The sequence below is a fragment of the Oncorhynchus masou genome, chromosome 16 (genome assembly GCF_036934945.1).
Source record: "Oncorhynchus masou masou isolate Uvic2021 chromosome 16, UVic_Omas_1.1, whole genome shotgun sequence".
Classification (NCBI taxonomy): domain Eukaryota; kingdom Metazoa; phylum Chordata; class Actinopteri; order Salmoniformes; family Salmonidae; genus Oncorhynchus; species Oncorhynchus masou.
In genome coordinates, this window is record NC_088227.1 from 46,331,082 (window position 1) to 46,346,805 (window position 15,724).

General features: G+C 50.5%; 1 protein-coding gene across 1 annotated transcript in view; it reads left to right on the forward strand.

Annotated features, from left to right (window-relative positions):
• The window catches only part of nbas (NBAS subunit of NRZ tethering complex), a 315,206-nt gene that overhangs the window by 202,479 nt on the left and 97,003 nt on the right, over nt 1-15,724 (forward strand). The window contains exons 43-45 of the mRNA XM_064991781.1: nt 1,524-1,658; nt 5,958-6,070; nt 10,592-10,785. Coding sequence (XP_064847853.1) covers nt 1,524-1,658; nt 5,958-6,070; nt 10,592-10,785 — 442 coding nt within the window. The remainder of the gene's footprint in view (nt 1-1,523; nt 1,659-5,957; nt 6,071-10,591; nt 10,786-15,724) is intronic.

Sequence of the window (15,724 nt, forward strand, 5' to 3'; positions counted from 1 at the left end):
CCACCACCACACCACCACCACCACCACACCACCACCACACCACCACCACCACACCCACACAACCACACCACCACCACACCCACACCACCACACCCACACCACCACACCCACACCCACACCACCACACCCACACCACCACACCCACACCACCACACCACCACACCATCACACCCACACCACCACACCACCACACACCACCACACCACCACACCACACCACCACACCACACCACCACACACCACACCACACCACCACACATTTACATTTAAGTCATTTAGCAGACGCTCTTATCCAGAGCGACTTACAAATTGGTGAATTCACCTTCTGACACCACCACACACCACACCACCACACCACACACCACCCCCACACCACACCCACACCACCACACCACACCCACACCACCACACCACACACCACCACACCACACACACAACACCACACCACACCACACCACACACACCACCACACAACACCACACACACCACCACACACACCACACCACCACACACCACCACACCACACACACCACCACACCACACAACACCACACCACACACCACCACACCACACACACCACACCACCACCACACCACACACCACACCACACACACCAAACCACACCACACCACACCACCACCACATCACACACCACACACCCCACACCACACCAAACCACACCACACACCACACCAAACCAATTCACACCACACACCACACCACACACACACACCCTCTCTCTGCCACTCTCTCAATGTCAATTGAAGGGTCTTTATTGGCATGGGAAACATGTGTTAACATTACCAAAGCAAGTGAAGTAGATAAACAAAAGTTAAATAAACAATACAAATCAACAGTAAACATCACAGAAGTTCCTATGGAATAGAGACATTACAAATGTCATATTACGTCTATATACAGTGTTGTAATGATGTACAAATAGTTCAAGTACAAAAGGGAAAATAAATAAACATAAATATGGGTTGTATTTACAATGGTGTTTGTTCTTCACTGGTTGCCCTTTTCTTGTGGCAACAGGTCACACATCTTGCTGCTGTGATGAATCACTGTGGTATTTCACCCAGTAGATAGATATGGGAGTTTATCAACATTGGATTTGTTTGTGTATCTGTGTAATCTGAGGGAAAATGTGTCTCTAATATGGTCATACGTTTGTCAAGAGGTCTTTTTCTCTTTCTTTGGTTGTGGACTACTGATGATGATACTATTTACACTAATGTCTCTTCCTCTCCTCCTCCTCCTCCCTACCTCTCTCCTCCTCCTCTTCCTCCCCTCTCCTCCTCCTCCTCCCTACCTCTCTCCTCCCCCTCTCCTCTCCTCCTCCTCCTCCCTACCTCTCTCCTCCTCCTCCCTACCTCTCTCCTCCTCCTCCCTACCTCTCTCCTCCTCCTTCTCCCCTCTCCTCCTCCTCCTCCCTACCCCTCTCCTCCTCCTTCTCCCCTCTCCTCCTCCTCCTCCTCCCTACCTTTCTCCTCCTCCTCCCCCTCTCCTCCTCCTCCTCAGTCTCTCTACCAAGGACATCGAGGGTCGTGTGGACACCTTGGCTCTATTTGACTCTCTGAAGTCAGATCCTGAGTCTTTCCACAGTCACATGTCTAAATATGTGTTGACCTCCGTGGAAGGGACAGACCTGCCCAGGTACAAACACGTTCTTCACCGTCTATCACAGTGGTTCTTAATCCTCTCCCCCGGGACCCGCCCATATTTCACAGTTGTCCTACATCATCAGATTGAGGTGAGAATTGTATGTGTATCCAGGGATTGAAATTAAGCTAATTCTTGACATTAGGGATAGCAGTGGCCCGTGGCTAGTTCTTCTCAGACTGAGCTAGTATAAAATGTCCCCATCACCATGACGGTCTACAAGTCCAGCTGGCCAGTGTCCTTAAAGGCATACTTCCTGATTGTGGCACTGTGGCCCGTTTGTCTCGGTCCCGAGAGCCCGATGAACATGGTGAATACCATGTTGATGTCTCTTTGTCCTGTAATGGAGGATGTTACATGAGCCAGTGCTAACTAGCGTTAGAGCAATGACTGGAAGTCTATGGGTATCTGCTAGCATGCTATGCTTTATTGACCGGAAGTCTATGGGTATCTGCTAGCATGCTATGCTTTATCGACCGGAAGTCTATGGGTATCTGCTAGCATGCAATGTTTTATTGACCGGAAGTCTATGGGTATCTGCTAGCATGCTATGTTTAATTGACCGGAAGTCTATGGGTATCTGCTAGCATGCTATGTTTAATTGACCGGAAGTCTATGGGTATCTGCTAGCATGCTATGTTTTATTGACCGGAAGTCTATGGGTATCTGCTAGCATGCTATGTTTAATTGACCGGAAGTCTATGGGTATCTGCTAGCATGCTATGTTTAATTGACTGGAAGTCTATGGGTATCTGCTAGCATGCTATATTTAATTGACTGGAAGTCTATGGGTATCTGCTAGCATGCTATGATTGTATCCCCATTGACATCCAGTCATTGTGTAAATGCTAGTTAGCTATTTCCTTCAAACTGCACTCAGATACATCAAAATGGTATTGCCAAAATCCCGAAGTAACCCTTTTAAAATGTCCATCCATTAAAGTTGATCCTCTTCCCCTCTCCCTGATTCCCTCCTCTCCTCTCCCTGATTCCCTCCTCTCCTCTCCCTGATTCCCCCTCTCCTCTCCCTGATTCCCCCTCTCCTCTCCCTGATTCCCTCCTCTCCTCTCCCTGATTCCCCCTCTTCTCTCCCTGATTCCCCCTCTCCTCTCCCTGATTCCCTCTTCCCCTCTCCCTGATTCCCTCCTCTCCTCTCCCTGATTCCCTCCTCTCCTCTCCCTGATTCCCCCTCTCCTCTCCCTGATTCCCTCTTCTCCTCTCCCTGATTCCCCCTCTCCTCTCCCTGATTCCCTCTTCTCCTCTCCCTGATTCCCCCTCTCCTCTCCCTGATTCCATCTTCTCCTCTCCCTGATTCCCCCTCTCCTCTCCCTGATTCCCTCCTCTCCTCTCCCTGATTCCCTCTTCCCCTCTCCCTGATTCCCTCTTCTCCTCTCCCTGATTCCCCCTCTCCTCTCCCTGATTCCCCCTCTCCTCTCCCTGATTCCATCTTCTCCTCTCCCTGATTCCCCCTCTCCTCTCCCTGATTCCCTCTTCTCCTCTCCCTGATTCCATCTTCTCCTCTCCCTGATTCCCTCTTCCCCTCTCCCTGATTCCCTCCTCTCCTCTCCCTGATTCCCTCCTCTCCTCTCCCTGATTCCCTCTTCCCCTCTCCCTGATTCCCTCCTCTCCTCTCCCTGATTCCCTCCTCTCCTCTCCCTGATTCCCCCTCTCCTCTCCCTGATTCCCTCCTCTCCTCTCCCTGATTCCCCCTCTCCTCTCCCTGATTCCCCCTCTCCTCTCCCTGATTCCCTCTTCCCTCTCCCTGATTCCCTCTTCCCCTCTCCCTGATTCCCCCTCTCCTCTCCCTGATTCCCTCCTCTCCTCTCCCTGATTCCCCCTCTCCTCTCCCTGATTCCCTCCTCTCCTCTCCCTGATTCCCCCTCTCCTCTCCCTGATTCCCTCTTCTCCTCTCCCTGATTCCCTCTTCTCCTCTCCCTGATTCCCTCCTCTCCTCTCCCTGATTCCATCTTCTCCTCTCCCTGATTCCCTCTTCTCCCTGATTCCATCTTCTCCTCTCCCTGATTCCCTCTTCTCCTCTCCCTGATTCCCTCTTCTCCTCTCCCTGATTCCCTCTTCTCCTCTCCTCTCCCTGATTCCCTCCTCTCCCTGATTCCCTCCTCTCCTCTCCCTGATTCCCCCTCTCCTCTCCCTGATTCCCTCCTCTCCTCTCCCTGATTCCCCCTCTCCTCTCCCTGATTCCCCCTCTCCTCTCCCTGATTCCCTCTTCCCCTCTCCCTGATTCCCTCTCCCTGATTCCCTCCTCTCCTCTCCCTGATTCCCTCCTCTCCTCTCCCTGATTCCCCCTCTCCTCTCCCTGATTCCCCCTCTCCTCTCCCTGATTCCCTCTTCCCCTCTCCCTGATTCCCTCCTCTCCTCTCCCTGATTCCCTCCTCTCCTCTCCCTGATTCCCTCTTCTCCTCTCCCTGATTCCCTCATCTCCTCTCCCTGATTCCCCCTCTCCTCTCCCTGATTCCCTCTTCTCCTCTCCCTGATTCCCTCTTCTCCTCTCCCTGATTCCCTCCTCTCCTCTCCCTGATTCCCCCTCTCCTCTCCCTGATTCCCTCTTCTCCTCTCCCTGATTCCCTCTTCTCCTCTCCCTGATTCCCTCTTCTCCTCTCCCTGATTCCCTCTTCTCCTCTCCCTGATTCCCCCTCTCCTCTCCCTGATTCCCCCTCTCCTCTCCCTGATTCCCCCTCTCCTCTCCCTGATTCCCTCTTCTCCTCTCCCTGATTCCCTCCTCTCCTCTCCCTGATTTCATCTTCTCCTCTCCCTGATTCCCTCCTCTCCTCTCCCTGATTCCCTCTTCTCCTCTCCCTGATTCCCTCCTCTCCTCTCCCTGATTCCCTCCTCTCCTCTCCCTGATTCCCTCTTCCCCTCTCCCTGATTCCTTCCTCTCCTCTCCCTGATTCCATCTTCTCCTCTCCCTGATTTTCCTCTCCCTGATTTTCCTCTCCCTCATTTTCCTCTCCCTCATTTTCCTCTCCCTCATTTTCCTCTCCCTCATTCTCCTCTCCTCTCTCTGATTCTCCTCTCCTCTCTCTGATTCTCCTCTCCTCTCTCTGATTCTCCTCTCCTCTCTCTGATTCTCCTCTCCTCTCCCTCATTCTCCTCTCTCTCATTCTCCTCTCCCTCATTCTCCTCTCTCTGATTCTCCTCTCTCTGATTCTCCTCTCCTCTCTCTGATTCTCCTCTCCTCTCTCTGATTCTCCTCTCCTCTCCCTGATTGTCCTCTCCTCTCTCTGATTGTCCTCTCCTCTCTCTGATTGTCCTCTCCTCTCTCTGATTCTCCTCTCCTCTCCCTGATTCTCCTCTCTCTGATTCTCCTCTCCTCTCTCTGATTCTCCTCTCCTCTCTCTGATTCTCCTCTCCTCTCTCTGATTCTCCTCTCCTCTCCCTGATTCTCCTCTCCTCTCTCTGATTCTCCTCTCCTCTCTCTGATTCTCCTCTCCTCTCTCTGATTCTCCTCTCCTCTCTCTGATTCTCCTTTCCTCTCTCTGATTCTCCTCTCCTCTCTCTGATTCTCCTCTCTCTGATTCTCCTCTCCTCTCTCTGATTCTCCTCTCCTCTCTCTGATTCTCCTCTCCTCTCCCTGATTGTCCTTTCCTCTCTCTGATTGTCCTCTCCTCTCTCTGATTGTCCTCTCCTCTCTCTGATTGTCCTCTCCTCTCTCTGATTCTCCTCTCCTCTCTCTGATTCTCCTCTCCTCTCTCTGATTCTCCTCTCCTCTCTCTGATTCTCCTCTCCTCTCTCTGATTCTCCTCTCCTCTCCCTGATTCTCCTCTCCTCTCCCTGATTCTCCTCTCCCTGATTCTCCTCTCCTCTCTCTGATTCTCCTCTCTCTGATTCTCCTCTCTCTGATTCTTCTCTCTCTGATTCTCCTCTCCTCTCCCTGATTCTCCTCTCCTCTCCCTGATTCTCCTCTCTCTGATTCTCCTCTCCTCTCTCTGATTCTCCTCTCCTCTCTCTGATTCTCCTCTCTCTGATTCTCCTCTCTCTTATTCTCCTCTCTCTGATTGTCCTCTCCTCTCTCTGATTCTCCTCTCCTCTCTCTGATTGTCCTCTCCTCTCCCTGATTGTCCTCTCCTCTCCCTGATTGTCCTCTCCTCTCCCTGATTCTCCTCTCCTCTCCCTGATTCTCCTCTCTCTTATTCTCCTCTCTCTGATTCTCCTCTCCTCTCTCTGATTCTCCTCTCCCTCATTCTCCTCTCCTATATTCTCCTCTCTCGGATTCTCATCTCCTATATTCTCCTCTCTCTGATTCTCATCTCTCCCTGATTCTCCTCTCCTTTCTAGGCTGTTGTATTACTATACCCTGTTGGAGGAGTGTTGTGGATCGTACTGCTCTTCTGTCATCACCCCTGACACTCACATCAAACTGCTCAAGAAGCTCCGCTCCGTCACTACCGGTAAGGAAACAGCTAGGGACATCACTACCGGTAAGGAAACAGCTAGGGACATCACTACCGGTAAGGAAACAGCTAGGGACATCACTACCGGTAAGGAAACAGCCAGGGACATCACTACCGGTAAGGAAACAGCTAGGGACATCACTACCGGTAAGGAAACAGCTAGGGACATCACTACCGGTAAGGAAACAGCTAGGGACATCACTACCGGTAAGGAAACAGCCAGGGACATCACTACCGGTAAGGAAACAACCAGGGACATCACTACCGGTAAGGAAACAACCAGGGACATCACTACCGGTAAGGAAACAGCTAGGGACATCACTACCGGTAAGGAAACAACCAGGGACATCACTACCGGTAAGGAAACAGCTAGGGACATCACTACCGGTAAGGAAACAGCTAGGGACATCACTACCGGTAAGGAAACAGCTAGGGACATCACTACCGGTAAGGAAACAGCCAGGGACATCACTACCGGTAAGGAAACAACCAGGGACATCACTACCGGTAAGGAAACAGCTAGGGACATCACTACCGGTAAGGAAACAGCTAGGGACATCACTACCGGTAAGGAAACAGCTAGGGACATCACTACCGGTAAGGAAACAGCTAGGGACATCACTACCGGTAAGGAAACAGCTAGGGACATCACTACCGGTAAGGAAACAACCAGGGACATCACTACCGGTAAGGAAACAGCTAGGGACATCACTACCGGTAAGGAAACAGCTAGGGACATCACTACCGGTAAGGAAACAGCTAGGGACATCACTACCGGTAAGGAAACAGCTAGGGACATCACTACCGGTAAGGAAACAACCAGGGACATCACTACCGGTAAGGAAACAACCAGGGACATCACTACCGGTAAGGAAACAACCAGGGACATCACTACCGGTAAGGAAACAGCTAGGGACATCACTACCGGTAAGGAAACAACCAGGGACATCACTACCAGTAAGGAAACAGCTAGGGACATCACTACCGGTAAGGAAACAGCTAGGGACATCACTACCGGTAAGGAAACAACCAGGGACATCACTACCGGTAAGGAAACAACCAGGGACATCACTACCGGTAAGGAAACAGCTAGGGACATCACCACCGGTAAGGAAACAACCAGGGACATCACTACCGGTAAGGAAACAACCAGGGACATCACTACCGGTAAGGACACTGCCAGGGACATCACTACCGGTAAGGAAACAACCAGGGACATCACTACCGGTAAGGAAACAGCTAGGGACATCACTACCGGTAAGGAAACAACCAGGGACATCACTACCGGTAAGGAAACAACCAGGGACATCACTACCGGTAAGGAAACAGCTAGGGACATCACTACCGGTAAGGAAACAACCAGGGACATCACTGCTTTAGACCAGGGCTCTATGACACCCTAATCCCTAATCAGGGCACTACTTTAGACCAGGGCTCTATGACACCCTATTCCCTATGCAGGGCACTACTTTAGACCAGGGCTCTATGGCACCCTATTCCCTATGCAGGGCACTACTTTAGACCAGGGCTCTATGACACCCTATTACCTATGCAGGGCACTACTTTAGACCAGGGCTCTATGACACCCTATTCCCTATGTAGGGCACTACTTTAGACCAGGGCTCTATGACACCCTATTCCCTATGCAGGGCACTACTTTAGACCAGGGCTCTATGACACCCTATTCCCTATGCAGGGCACTACATTAGACCAGGGCTCTATGACACCCTATTCCCTATGCAGGGCACTACTTTAGACCAGGGCTCTATGACACCCTATTACCTATGCAGGGCACTACTTTAGACCAGGGCTCTATGACACCCTATTCCCTAATCAGGGCACTACTTTAGACCAGGGCTCTATGACACCCTATTCCCTATATAGTGCACTACTTTAGACCAGGTCTCTATGACACCCTATTCCCTAATCAGGGCACTACTTTAGACCAGGGCTCTATGACACCCTATTCCCTATGCAGGGCACTGCTTTAGACTAGGGCTCTATGGCACCCTATTCCCTATGCAGGGCACTACTTTAGACCAGGGCTCTATGACACCCTATTCCCTAATCAGGGCACTACTTTAGACCAGGGCTCTATGGTACCCTATTCCCTATGCAGGGCACTACTTTAGACCAGGGCTCTATGACACCCTATTCCCTAATCAGGGCACTACTTTAGACCAGGGCTCTATGACACCCTATTCCCTATGCAGGGCACTACTTTAGACCAGGGCTCTATGACACCCTATTCCCTATGCAGGGCACTACTTTAGACCAGGGCTCTATGACACCCTATTCCCTATGCAGGGCACTACTTTAGACCAGGGCTCTATGACACCCTATTCCCTATGCAGGGCACTTCTTTAGACCAGGGCTCTATGACACCCTATTCCCTATGTAGTGCACTACTTTAGACCAGGGCTCTATGACACCCTATTCCCTATATAGTGCACTACTTTAGACCAGGGCTCTATGACACCCTATTCCCTAATCAGGGCACTACTTTAGACCAGGGCTCTATGACACCCTATTCCCTAATCAGGGCACTACTTTAGACCAGGGCTCTATGACACCCTATTCCCTATCCAGGGCACTACATTAGACCAGGGCTCTATGACACCCTATTCCCTATGCAGGGCACTACTTTAGACCAGGGCTCTATGACACCCTATTCCCTAATCAGGGCACTACTTTAGACCAGGGCTCTATGGCACCCTATTCCCTATGCAGGGCACTACTTTAGACCAGGGCTCTATGACACCCTATTCCCTATGCAGGGCACTACTTTAGACCAGGGCTCTATGACACCCTATTCCCTATGCAGGGCACTACTTTAGACCAGGGCTCTATGACACCCTATTCCCTAATCAGGGCACTACTTTAGACCAGGGCTCTATGACACCCTATTCCCTATGCAGGGCACTACATTAGACCAGGGCTCTATGACACCCTATTCAGGGCACTACTTTAGACCAGGGCTCTATGATGTGTGCGTGTGCGTGTGCGTGTGCGTGTGCGTGTGTGTGTGTGTGTGTGTGTGTGTGTCACCCGTGTGTTCTGAACTCGACAGGAAGTTGTCAACAGTATTTGCACGCATCACTTCCTCCCCTCCTGTCCCTCGTAACACCAGTCCTTCTACCACACACACCAGTGGCGGCTGGTGACCTGAACAGCACCACACCTGCAGCTATGTCAGTGTGGCAAATGACAACATTAACGCACTTGATATAAAGCAACATTGTGCGTCTCCATTTGTGTATTTAACAAAGGCCTTTGATTCAGTTGACCATGAATTGTTGCTAGCTAGACTCAGAAACATTGGGTCTCAGTGAAGGGGCAGTAAATTAGTTTAGGAACTAATCTTTCTGACCGAACACAATGTGTCATATACTGACAATCACAAGTCTGGCTTTCTAGAGATTAATAAAGGTGTCCCCCAGGGTTCCATTTTAGCTCCTGTGTTGTTCTCAATTTGTATTAATGATTTGGGAACTGGGATGCAACCAGCAAAGATCCATCTATATACAGATGACACAGTCATCTCTTTATGTAATTCCTTCTCTGGTTCAGGCTGTTGAAGAGCTCCAGACTGCGTGTCAGTCACTGTCGGCCTCCCTTTACGGTCTCAAACTGGTCTTGAATGTACAAACAACTAAATGCATGACCTTTACCAGAGCTAGAACTCTGCCAGAGAAGGTTAGCATTGTCACATCTGGTGGCTCATCCATTGAAAACGTGTCATCCTACAAATACCTCGGTATCTGGTTGGATGACAAGTTGTCCTTTAAAGTTCATGTGGATAATCTTGTGACAAGCTGACATTGAAATTGGGTTTTTATTTTCGTAATAAGGCTTCCCGCTTATGACTGGAAAGAAGCTTGTTCAGGCCACTTTTCTCTCTGTAATTGATTATGGTGACTTGTTGTATATGGATGCAGCCTCCTCTGTCTAACAGAGACTGGACTCTGTTTATCATGCAGCCTCCTCTGTCTAACAGAGACTGGACTCTGTTTATCATGCAGCCTCCTCTGTCTAACAGAGACTGGACTCTGTTTATCATGCAGCCTCCTCTGTCTAACAGAGACTGGACTCTGTTTATCATGCAGCCTCCTCTGTTTATCATACAGCCTCCTCTGTCTAACAGAGACTGGACTCTGTTTATCAAGCAGCCTCCTCTGTCTAACAGAGACTGGACTCTGTTTATCATGCAGCCTCCTCTGTCTAACAGAGACTGGACTCTGTTTATCATGCAGCCTCCTCTGTCTAACAGAGACTGGACTCTGTTTATCATGCAGCCTCCTCTGTCTAACAGAGACTGGACTCTGTTTATCATGCAGCCTCCTCTGTCTAACAGAGACTGGACTCTGTTTATCATGCAGCCTCCTCTGTCTAACAGAGACTGGACTCTGTTTATCAACCTTTTGTGTGGTAGTGTCTATATTCTATATGTCATTTTAACTGTAAATGCACGTTAGATATCTGTTTCCTCTGTTATGGTAACGTTATATGTTCTCTCAGGGCTGGACTACCGTAAGATGACCGACGAGGTGTCGGACCCCCTGGCCGCTCTGGAACCCGTTCTAACCAGTCAGAATGTCCTGTCCATCTCCAAACTGGCCAATCGGCTCCCTCGCCCAGGAGGGGGTGTGGTTTCTGCTAGCGCAGTACACGCAACTTGGCTAAGGAAGCTGTTCTGGAAGGGAGACCCACAGGTATTTATTTATCTACCTGGCGAGGGAAGGTGTTCTGCAGGGGAGACCCAGAACCTTTATTTAAACTGAGACAGATTTTTTAAATGAACCCTGTAATACAACAATTAACACAATGCACATTAAATATGAAATTAAACCAATAAATAATTTTAATAACAATCAAATCAAACAGTTGCCCAGCCCAACAACAGAATAAGAAGTAGTGGTTTTGACTGGTTATAGTTATAGTAGTGGTAGTGACTGGTTATAGTTATAGTAGTGGTAGTGACTGGTTATAGTTATAGTAGTGGTAGTGACTGGTTATAGTTATAGTAGTGGTAGTGACTGGTTATAGTTATAGTAGTGGTAGTGACTGGTTATAGTTATAGTAGTGACTGGTTATAGTAGTGGTAGTGACTGGTTATAGTTATAGTAGTGGTAGTGACTGGTTATAGTTATAGTAGTGGTAGTGACTGGTTATAGTTATAGTAGTGACTGGTTATAGTAGTGGTAGTGACTGGTTATAGTTATAGTAGTGGTAGTGACTGGTTATAGTTATAGTAGTGGTAGTGACTGGTTATAGTTATAGTAGTGGTAGTGACTGGTTATAGTTATAGTAGTGACTGGTTATAGTAGTGGTAGTGACTGGTTATAGTAGTGGTAGTGACTGGTTATAGTTATAGTAGTGACTGGTTATAGTAGTGGTAGTGACTGGTTATAGGAGTGGTAGTGACTGGTTATAGTAGTGGTAGTGACTGGTTATAGTAGTGGTAGTGACTGGTTATAGTAGTGGTAGTGACTGGTTATAGTTATAGTAGTGACTGGTTATATTTATAGTAGTGGTAGTGACTGGTTATAGGAGTGGTAGTGACTGGTTATAGTAGTGGTAGTGACTGGTTATAGTTATAGTAGTGACTGGTTATAGTAGTGGTAGTGACTGGTTATATTTATAGTAGTGGTAGTGACTGGTTATAGTTATAGTAGTGGTAGTGACTGGTTATAGTTATAGTAGTGGTAGTGACTGGTTATAGTAATGGTAGTGACTGGTTATAGTAGTGGTAGTGACTGGTTATAGTAGTGGTAGTGACTGGTTATAGTTATAGTAGTGGTAGTGACTGGTTATAGTAATGGTAGTGACTGGTTATAGTAGTGGTAGTGACTGGTTATAGTAGTGGTAGTGACTGGTTATAGTAGTGTTAGTTACTGGTTATAGTAGTGGTAGTGTCTGGTTATAGTAGTGGTAGAGTCTGGTTATAGTAGTGGTGGTGACTGGTTATAGTAGTGGTGGTGACTGGTTATAGTAGTGGTAGTGTCTGGTTATAGTAGTGGTAGTGACTGGTTATAGTTATAGTAGTGACTGGTTATAGTAGTGGTAGTGTCTGCTTATAGTAGTGGTAGTGACTGGTTATAGTAGTGGTAGTGACTGGTTATAGTAGTGGTAGTGACTGGTTATAGTTATAGTAGTGGTAGTGACTGGTTATAGTTATAGTAGTGGTAGTGACTGGTTATAGTTATAGTAGTGACTGGTTATAGTAGTGGTAGTGACTGGTTATAGTAGTGGTAGTGACTGGTTATAGTTATAGTAGTGACTGGTTATAGTAGTGGTAGTGACTGGTTATAGGAGTGGTAGTGACTGGTTATAGTAGTGGTAGTGACTGGTTATAGTAGTGGTAGTGACTGGTTATAGTAGTGGTAGTGACTGGTTATAGTTATAGTAGTGACTGGTTATATTTATAGTAGTGGTAGTGACTGGTTATAGGAGTGGTAGTGACTGGTTATAGTAGTGGTAGTGACTGGTTATAGTTATAGTAGTGACTGGTTATAGTAGTGGTAGTGACTGGTTATATTTATAGTAGTGGTAGTGACTGGTTATAGTTATAGTAGTGGTAGTGACTGGTTATAGTTATAGTAGTGGTAGTGACTGGTTATAGTAATGGTAGTGACTGGTTATAGTAGTGGTAGTGACTGGTTATAGTAGTGGTAGTGACTGGTTATAGTTATAGTAGTGGTAGTGACTGGTTATAGTAATGGTAGTGACTGGTTATAGTAGTGGTAGTGACTGGTTATAGTAGTGGTAGTGACTGGTTATAGTAGTGTTAGTTACTGGTTATAGTAGTGGTAGTGTCTGGTTATAGTAGTGGTAGAGTCTGGTTATAGTAGTGGTGGTGACTGGTTATAGTAGTGGTGGTGACTGGTTATAGTAGTGGTAGTGTCTGGTTATAGTAGTGGTAGTGACTGGTTATAGTTATAGTAGTGACTGGTTATAGTAGTGGTAGTGTCTGCTTATAGTAGTGGTAGTGACTGGTTATAGTAGTGGTAGTGACTGGTTATAGTAGTGGTAGTGACTGGTTATAGTTATAGTAGTGGTAGTGACTGGTTATAGTAGTGGTAGTGACTGGTTATAGTAGTAGTGGTAGTGACTGGTTATAGTAGTGGTAGTGACTGGTTATAGTAGTGGTAGTGACTGGTTATAGTAGTGGTAGTGACTGGTTATAGTAGTGGTAGTGTCTGGTTATAGTAGTGGTAGTGACTGGTTGTAGTAGTGGTAGTGACTGGTTATAGTAGTGGTAGTGACTGGTTATAGTAGTGGTAGTGACTGGTTATAGTAGTGGTAGTGACTGGTTATAGTAGTGGTAGTGACTGGTTATAGAAGTGGTAGTGACTGGTTATAGAAGTGGTAGTGACTGGTTATAGTAGTGGTAGTGACTGGTTATAGTAGTGGTAGTGACTGGTTATAGTAGTGGTAGTGACTGGTTATAGTAGTGGTAGTGACTGGTTATAGTAGTGGTAGTGACTGGTTATAGTAGTGGTAGTGACTGGTTATAGTAGTGGTAGTGACTGGTTATAGTAGTGGTAGTGACTGGTTATAGTAGTGGTAGTGACTGGTTATAGTAGTGGTAGTGACTGGTTATAGTAGTGGTAGTGACTGGTTATAGTAGTGGTAGTGTCTGGTTATAGTAGTGGTAGTGACTGGTTATAGTAGTGGTCGGTCTTTCTGTCAGCCTGCTGGTGGTCGGTCGGTCTGCCAGCCTGCTGGTGGTCGGTCGGTCTGCCAGCCTGCTGGTGGTCGGTCGGTCTGCCAGCCTGCTGGTGGTCTGTCGGTCTGCCAGCCTGCTGGTGGTCTGTCGGTCTGCCAGCCCGCTGGTGGTCGGTCTGTCGGTCTGCCAGCCCGCTGGTGGTCGGTCTGTCGGTCTGCCAGCCCGCTGGTGGTCGGTCTGTCAGCCCGCTGGTGGTCGGTCGATCGGTCTGTCAGCCCGCTGGTGGTCGGTCGGTCTGTCAGCCCGCTGGTGTTCGGTCGGTCGGTCTGTCAGCCCGCTGGTGGTCGGTCTGTCTGTCAGCCCCCTGGTGGTCGGTCGGTCGGTCTGTCAGCCCGCTGGTGGTCGGTCGGTCTGTCAGCCCGCTGGTGGTCGGTCTGTCAGCCCGCTGGTGGTCGGTCGGTCGGTCTGTCAGCCCGCTGGTGGTCGGTCGGTCGGTCTGTCAGCCCGCTGGTGTTCGGTCGGTCGGTCTGTCAGCCCGCTGGTGGTCGGTCTGTCAGCCCGCTGGTGGTCGGTCGGTCTGTCAGCCCGCTGGTGGTCGGTCGGTCGGTCTGTCAGCCCCCTGGTGGTCGGGCGGTCTGTCAGCCCGCTGGTGGTCGGTCGGTCGGTCTGTCAGCCCGCTGGTGGTCGGTCCGCCAGCCTGCTGGTGGTCAGTCGGTCGGTCTGTCAGCCCCCTTGTGGTCGGTTTGTCGGTCTGTCAGCCCGCTGTTGGTCGGTCGGTCTGTCAGCCCGCTGGTGGTCGGTCTGTCAGCCCGCTGGTGGTCGGTCTGTCAGCCCGCTGGTGGTCGGTCGGTCGGTCTGTCAGCCCGCTGGTGGTCGGTCTGTCAGCCCGCTGGTGGTCGGTCTGTCAGCCCGCTGGTGGTCGGTCGGTCGGTCTGTCAGCCCGCTGGTGGTCGGTCGGTCGGTCTGTCAGCCCCCTGGTGGTCGGTCGGTCGGTCTGTCAGCCCGCTGGTGGTCGGTCGGTCGGTCTGTCAGCCCGCTGGTGGTCGGTCGGTCGGTCTGTCAGCCCGCTGGTGGTCGGTCGGTCGGTCTGTCAGCCCGCTGGTGGTCGGTCGGTCTGTCAGCCCGCTGGTGGTCGGCCGGTCTGTCAGCCCGCTGGTGGTCGGTCGGTCGGTCTGTCAGCCCGCTGGTGGTCGGTCGGTCGGTCTGTCAGCCCGCAGGTGGTCGGTCGGTCGGTCTGTCAGCCCGCTGGTGGTCGGTCGGTCGGTCTGTCTGTCAGCCCCCTGGTGGTCGGTCGGTCGGTCTGTCAGCCCCCTGGTGGTCGGTCGGTCGGTCTGTCAGCCCTCTGGTGGTCGGTCGGTCGGTCTGTCAGCCCGCTGGTGGTCTGTTCTGCCAGCCTGCTGGTGGTTGGTCCGCCAGCCTGCTGGTGGTCAGTCGGTCGGTCTGTCAGCCCCCTGGTGGTCGGTTTGTCGGTCTGTCAGCCCGCTGGTGGTCGGTCGGTCGGTCTGTCAGCCCGCTGGTGGTCGGTCTGTCAGCCCGCTGGTGGTCGGTCTGTCAGCCCGCTGGTGGTCGGTCGGTCTGTCAGCCCGCTGGTGGTCGGTCGGTCGGTCTGTCAGCCCGCTGGTGGTCGGTCGGTCGGTCTGTCAGCCCGCAGGTGGTCGGTCGGTCGGTCTGTCAGCCCGCTGGTGGTCGGTCGGTCTGTCTGTCAGCCCGCTGGTGGTCGGTCGGTCTGTCAGCCCCCTGGTGGTCGGTCGATCGGTCTGTCAGCCCCCTGGTGGTCGGTCGGTCGGTCCTGTCAGCCCTCTGGTGGTCGGTCGGTCCTGTCAGCCCTCTGGTGGTCGGTCTGCCAGCCTGCTGGTGGTTGGTCCGTCGGTCGGTCTGTCAGTCGGTCGGTCTGTCAGCCCCCTGGTGGTCGGTTTGTCGGTCTGTCAGCCCGCTGGTGGTCGGTCGGTCGGTCTGTCAGCCCGCTGGTGGTCGGTCTGTCA